This window comes from Malurus melanocephalus, unplaced genomic scaffold (genome assembly GCF_030028575.1).
Source record: "Malurus melanocephalus ecotype Western Australia unplaced genomic scaffold, MMel_1.1 scaffold_1613, whole genome shotgun sequence".
NCBI classification, from domain to species: Eukaryota; Metazoa; Chordata; class Aves; order Passeriformes; family Maluridae; genus Malurus; species Malurus melanocephalus.
The window spans coordinates 17,464-23,957 of NW_026624845.1; the positions used below are offsets into that span (position 1 = coordinate 17,464).

At 52.9% G+C, this 6,494-nt stretch overlaps 1 protein-coding gene across 1 annotated transcript in view; it reads left to right on the plus strand.

Moving 5' to 3' along the window:
• Positions 1-6,494, plus strand: part of ILF3 (interleukin enhancer binding factor 3) — a 20,482-nt gene that overhangs the window by 12,590 nt on the left and 1,398 nt on the right. Inside the window, exons 11-16 of the mRNA XM_057388150.1 lie at positions 152-322; positions 521-658; positions 916-1,092; positions 1,797-1,953; positions 3,070-3,123; positions 4,379-4,752. Coding sequence (XP_057244133.1) covers positions 152-322; positions 521-658; positions 916-1,092; positions 1,797-1,953; positions 3,070-3,123; positions 4,379-4,752 — 1,071 coding nt within the window. The remainder of the gene's footprint in view (positions 1-151; positions 323-520; positions 659-915; positions 1,093-1,796; positions 1,954-3,069; positions 3,124-4,378; positions 4,753-6,494) is intronic.

A 6,494-nucleotide genomic window follows, 5' to 3' on the forward strand; every position in this document is an offset into this window, starting at 1 on the left:
GGTGGGAGCAGCACCAGCAGCTCCCAGCCCTGAGCGGGATTCGGGAATCCCGAGTGCCAGAGTCAATAAACAGCCCAGAGCAGCTTTCCTGGAATATTTTCCCCCATGGATGGGGCTGGAGAGCAGCTCCTGAACTCCCTCCCCTCTGCAGGTGCTGCAGGACATGGGTTTGCCCACCGGAGTGGAAGGCAAAGACTCCRGCAAGGGCGACGAGTCGGCCGAGGAGACGGAGACCAAGCCGGTGGTGGTGGCTCCACCACCCGTGGTGGAAACGGTGTCAACGCCCACAGCAGCTTCACCCCCCTTGGATCAGACCCCTGAGGTGGGTGAGGACACACGGGGAGGGGGAAATGCTGTGTGCCACCAGGGTGTGACAGCGGTGTCATTTCTGGGGTCACTCGTGGCTAAAACACGAGGCKGATGTGGCTTTTTGCTGGTCCTTCCTAAAAAAAAAAATTGGGAAGCAGCTCTGTGTTCTCAGGGGCTTTTTGGGGCTCATCCTCTCTTTGTCCACGTGCAGAAYGTGAAGCAGCAGGGACCAATCCTGACAAAGCACGGCAAGAACCCGGTGATGGAGCTGAACGAGAAGCGGCGCGGGCTCAAGTACGAGCTGATCTCAGAGACGGGCGGCAGCCACGACAAACGCTTTGTCATGGAGGTGAGGGGACAACAACACCTCCTGTCCTTCCTGGAGCTCTGATCCTGAGCCYTTGGGGTGGGAAAAGAGCTTGGGAAGGAGCTTCATTCCCATCCTAAGAGTTTTAATCCTCAAATGGGTTGGGTTGGGAAAAACGCTTTAAAGCTGCGCAGGGTTTAAAAAAAATATAATAAAAAACGCAAAGCTTGCAGCTCTGGGATTCCTTTAGGTGTTCCCATCTTTTCCTGCTTATCTGAGTGATTCCATCCCTTTCCCAGGTGGAAGTGGACGGGCAGAAATTCCAAGGTGCTGGCTCCAACAAGAAGGTGGCCAAAGCCTACGCGGCGCTGGCCGCGCTGGAGAAGCTGTTCCCGGACGCTCCCGTCGCCATCGAGCAGAACAAAAAGAAAAGAGCCCCCGTTCCGGCCAGGGGCGGCCCCAAATTCCCAGTCAAAGTGAGTGAAATCCCCAATCCCACTGCTCTGGAGTGGGAAAAGGCTGATGGGAACTGGGACGAGGCAGAAAACACTGATCAGGGCTGGTTTAAATGGGAAAAGACCAATGGGAACTGGGATGAGGTCAGAAAATACTGATCAGAACTGGTTTAAAATGGAAAAAGAGCAATTGGAACTGGTCTGGAATGGGAAAAGACCTGGGGTCTAAGTCTGGGGTGTAACTCAGCAGCCTCTGGCTCTGGGTTTGACCCTTTTCTGGGGGGCAGATCTGAACAAAGGGCTCGGGAAGCACAAAACCCATCAGGTTTTGAGCAAAAAACCTCTGGATTTGGAGGTGCCTGAATTTGAGTCCTGTCCTGGGAAGGGACATCCTGGGGCTCAGTTTTGGGAGGTTTTTGAGCAAAATAACTCTGAATTTGGAGGTGCTGAATTTGAGTCCTCCTGTTCCAGGGAATGGACATCCTGGGGCTCAGTTTTGGGAGGTTTTTGGGAAATCTGAGCTCTGAGTGACACCTTTGTCCCCTCTCTTTGTCCCCTCAGCAGCACAAAACCCATCAGGTTTTGTGCAAAAAAACTGAATTTGGAGGTGCTGAATTTGAGTCCTCCTGTCCGGGGAATGGACATCCTGGGGCTCAGTTTTGGGAGGTTTTTTGGGAAATCTGAGCTCCGAGTGACGCCTTTATCCCCTCTCTTTGTCCCCTCAGCAGCACAACCCAGGATTTGGGATGGGAGGGGGCCCCATGCACAACGAGGCCCCCCCACCCCCCAACATGCGGGGCCGAGGCCGGGGMGGCAACATGAGGGGCCGGGGGAGAGGCCGAGGCGGCTTCGGGGGCAACCACGGTGGCTACATGAACACAGGTGAGGGCTAGCAACACTCCTGGGGGGGCTGAGACCCCTGGAACCCTCCCTGGGGGGGATAAAACCTCCTTTGGTATCGTGTTTGTGGGTCCTGGGTATTCCAGAAACTTCTAAATCCCTCTCTGGTATCGTGTTTGTGGGTCCTGGGTATTCCAGAAATTTCTAAATTGCTCTGTGGTGTCATTTCTGTGGTTCCTGGGTATTCCAAAATCTTCCAAATCCCTTTCTGGTATCGTGTTTGTGGGTCCTGGATATTCCAGAACCCACCAAAATCCCCTCTGGTATTGTGTTTGTGGGTCCTGGGTATTCCAAAATCTTCCAAATCCCTCTCTGGTATTGTGTTTATGGTTCCTGGGTATTCCAGAACCCCCCAAAATCCTCTCTGGAATCGTGTTTGTGGTTCCTGGGTATTCCAGAACCCCCCAAAATCCTCTCTGGTATAATTTCTGTGGCTTCTGGATATTCCATAACCCCCCACCCCGAAACCCCTCTGGTGTCATTTCTGTGGTTCCTGAATGTTCCAGAACCCCAAAAATTCCCTCTGGTGTCATTTTTGTGGTTCCTGGGTATTCCAGAAACTTCTAAATCCCTCTCTGGTATTGTGTCTGTGGGTCCTGGATATTCCAGAACCTTCCAGATTCCCTCTGGTGTCATTTCTGTGGTTCCTGAATCTTCCCAAGCCCCACAAAATCCCCTCTGGTATCGTGTTTGTGGGTCCTGGGTATTCCAGAAACTTCTAAATCCCTCTCTGGTATTGTGTTTATGGTTTCTGGGTATTCCAGAAACTTCCAAATCCCCTCTGGTGTCATTTCTGTGGTTCCTGGGTATTCCAGAATCTTGCAGATTTCTCTCTGGTATTGTGTTTGTGGGTCCTGGGTATTCCATAACCCCCAAAAATCCCCTCTGGTGTAATTTCTGTGGTTCCTGAATATTCCAGAACCCCCCAAAATCCCCTCTGGTGTCATTTCTGTGGTTCCTGGATATCCCAGAACCCCCCAAAATCCTCTCTGGAATCATATCCACAACTCCTGGATATTCCAGAACCCTCCTTCTCTTGTCTCGAGGCAATTCCATCCTCAGAATTTCTATTTATTCCAACATTTTCTTCCTGTCCAGGGGCCGGGTACGGGAGCTACGGTTACGGAGGGAATTCYGCCACCGCCGGTTACAGTGAGTGCCCTTTTTCCACCCAAAATCCCAACTCAAAATTCCCAGGAAAAAAGATCAAGGGAGTGGAAGTTTTGGGGGTTTTTTTTTATAGAAAGGATTTCTTGGTTTTTAAGGAAACCCCGAGGTGTTTTAATCAACTGGGGCCATGCTGGGGCTGAACTGGGGCTGAACTAGGGTTGAACTGGGGTCAAACTGGGGCTGAATTGGCGCCAAACTGGGGTCAAACTGGGGTTGAACTGGGGTCAAACTGGGGTTGAACTGGGGTCAAACTGGGGTTGAAGTGGGGTCAAACTGGGGCTGAACTGAGCCTGAGCTAGGGTTGAACTGGGGCCGAACTGGAGCTGAACTGGGGTTGAACTGGGGTCAAACTGGGCCTGAACTGGGGTTAAACTGGGCTGAATTAAGCCTGAACTAGGGTTGATCTGGGGTCATACTGGGGCTGCACTGGGGCCATATTGGGGCTGAACTGGGGCCATACTGGGCCTGAACTGGGGCCGAAGTGGGGTTAAACTGGGGCTGAATTAAGCCTGAACTAGGGTTGATCTGGGGTCATACTGGGGCTGAACTGGGGCTGAACTAGGGTTGATCTGGGGCCATACTGGAGTTGAACTGGGGCCATACTGGGGCTGAACTGGAACCATACTGGGCTTGAACTGGGGCTGAACTAGGGTTGATCTGGGGCTGAACGGGGGTTAATCTGGGATCATACTGGGGTTGATCTGGGGGCCATACTGAGGTTCAACTGGCGCCATACTGGGGCTGAACTGGGGCTGAACTAGGGTTGATCTGGGGCTGAACTAGGGTTGATCTTGGGGTCATACTGGAGTTGAACTAGGGCCATACTGGGGTTGATCTGGAGCCATACTGGGGTTGATCTGAGGGCCATACTGGGTCTGAACTGGAGCCATACTGGGGTTGATCTGGGGTCATACTGGGGTTGATCTGGGGTCATACTGGGGTTGATCTGAGGGCCATACTGGGTCTGAACTGGAGCCATACTGGGGTTGATCTGGGGGCCCTACTGGGTCTGAACTGGGGCTGAACTAGGGTTGATCTGGGGGTCATACTGGGGCCATACTGGGTCTGAACTGGAGCGATACTGGGGTTGAACTGGGGCCATGCTGAGGTTGAACTGGAGCCATACTGGGTCTGAACTGGGGCTGAACTAGGGTTGATCTTGGGGTCATACTGGAGCCATACTGGGCTTGAACTGGGGCCAAACTGAGACCCCTCTTCCCCTCCTCTCTCCACCCAGGCCAGTTCTACAGCAACGGTGGCCACTCCAATTCCGGCGGCGGTGGCGGCGGCGGCTCCTCGGGCTACGGCTCCTACTACCAGGGCGGGGACGGCTACACCGCCCCGGCCCCGCCCAAACACGGCGGTGGCAAAAAACAGCAGCACGGAGGTGGCCAAAAATCCTCCTACGGCTCGGGCTACACCGGCCACCAGGGCCAGCAGCCCTACGGGCAGGGCCAGTACGGCRGCTACGGCCCCGGGCAGGGCAAGCAGAAAGGCTACGGCCACGGCCAGGGTGGCTACTCCTACTCCAACTCGTACAACTCGCCCGGCGGAGGCTCTGACTACAACTATGAGAGTAAATATAGTGAGTGGAGACAGGGGGNTCAGAAAATACTGATCAGGACTGGTCTAAAATGGGAAAAGAGCAATGGGAACTGGTCTGGAATTGGGAAAGAGCAGTGGGAACTGGTCTGGATTGGGAAAAGACCTGGGGTCTAACTCTGGGGTGTAACTCAGACTAAGTCTAAGTCTGGGGTGTAATTTGGGCGATTTTCTGGGAAGGGAGGGCAGATCTGCAGAACAAAGGGCTCGGGAAGCACAAAAGCCATCAGGTTTTGAGCAAAAAAACTCTGAATTTGGAGGTGCCTGAATTTGAGTCCTCCTGTCCTGGGGAAGGGAGATCCTGGGGCTCTGTTTTGGGAGGTTTTTGAGCAAAAAAACTCCGGATTTGGAGGTGCTGAATTTGAGTCCACCTGTCGTGGGGAAGGGACATCCTGGGGCTCTGTTTTGGGAGGTTTTTGGGAAATCTGAGCTCTGAGTGACGCCTTTATCCCCTCTCCTTGTCCCCTCAGCAGCACAAAACCCATCAGGTTTTGAGCAAAAAAAACTGAATTTGGAGGTGCTTGAATTTGAGTCCTCCTGTCCCGGGGAATGGACATCCTGGGGCTCAGTTTTGGGAGGTTTTTGAGCAAAAAACCTCAGGATTTGGAGGTGCCTGAATTTGAGTCCTCCTGTCCTGGGGAATGGACATTATGGGGCTCTGTTTTGGGAGGTTTTTGGGAAATCTGAGCTCTGAGTGACGTCTCTGTCCCCTCCTCCCCTCAGCAGCACAAAACCCATCAGGTTTTGAACAAAAAACCTCAGGATTTGGAGGTGCCTGAATTTGAGTCCTGTCCCAGGGAAGGGAGATCCTGGAGCTCAGTTTTGGGAGGTTTTTTGGGAAATCTGAGCTCCGAGTGACTCCTCTGTCCCCTCTCTTTGTCCTCTCAGCAACACAAAACCCATCAGGTTTTGAGAAAAAAACCTGAATTTGGAGGTGCCTGAATTTGAGTCCTGTCCCGGGGAAGGGAGATCCTGGGGCTCTGTTTTGGGAGATTTTTGGGAAATCTGAGCTCTGAGTGACGCCTCTGTCCCCTCAGCAGCACAAAACCCATCAGGTTTTGAGCAAAAAAACTCAGAATTTGGAGGTGCCTGAATTTGAGTCCTCCTGTCCCGGGGAATGGACATCCTGGGGCTCTGTTTTGGGAGGTTTTTGAGCAAAAAACCTCTGGATTTGGAGGTGATGAATTTGAGTCCTCCTGTCCCGGGGAAGGGACATCCTGGGGCTCAGTTTTGGGAAGTTTTTGGGAAATCTGAGCTCCGAGTGACGCCTTTATCCCCTCTCCTTGTCCCCTCAGCAGCAAAAAAACTCTGAATTTGGAGGTGCTGAATTTGAGTCCTCCTGTCCCGGGGAATGGACATCCTGGGGCTCTGTTTTGGAAGGTTTTTGGGAAATCTGAGCTCCGAGTGACGCCTTTATCCCCTCTCTTTGTCCCCTCAGCAGCACAAAAGCCATCAGGTTTTGAGCAAAAAAACTGAATTTGGAGGTGCCTGAATTTGAGTCCTCCTGTCCTGGGGAAGGGACATCCTGGGGCTCAGTTTTGGGAGGTTTTTAGGAAATCTGAGCTCCAAGTGACGCCTCTGTCCCCTCTCTTGTCCCCTCAGCAGCAGAAAAACTCAGAATTTGGAGGTGTTGAATTTGAGTCCTCCTGTCCCGGGGAAGGGACATCCTGGGGCTCAGTTTTGGGAGGTTTTTGGGAAATCTGAGCTCCGAGTGACACCTTTATCCCCTCTCTTTGTCCCCTCAGCAGCAC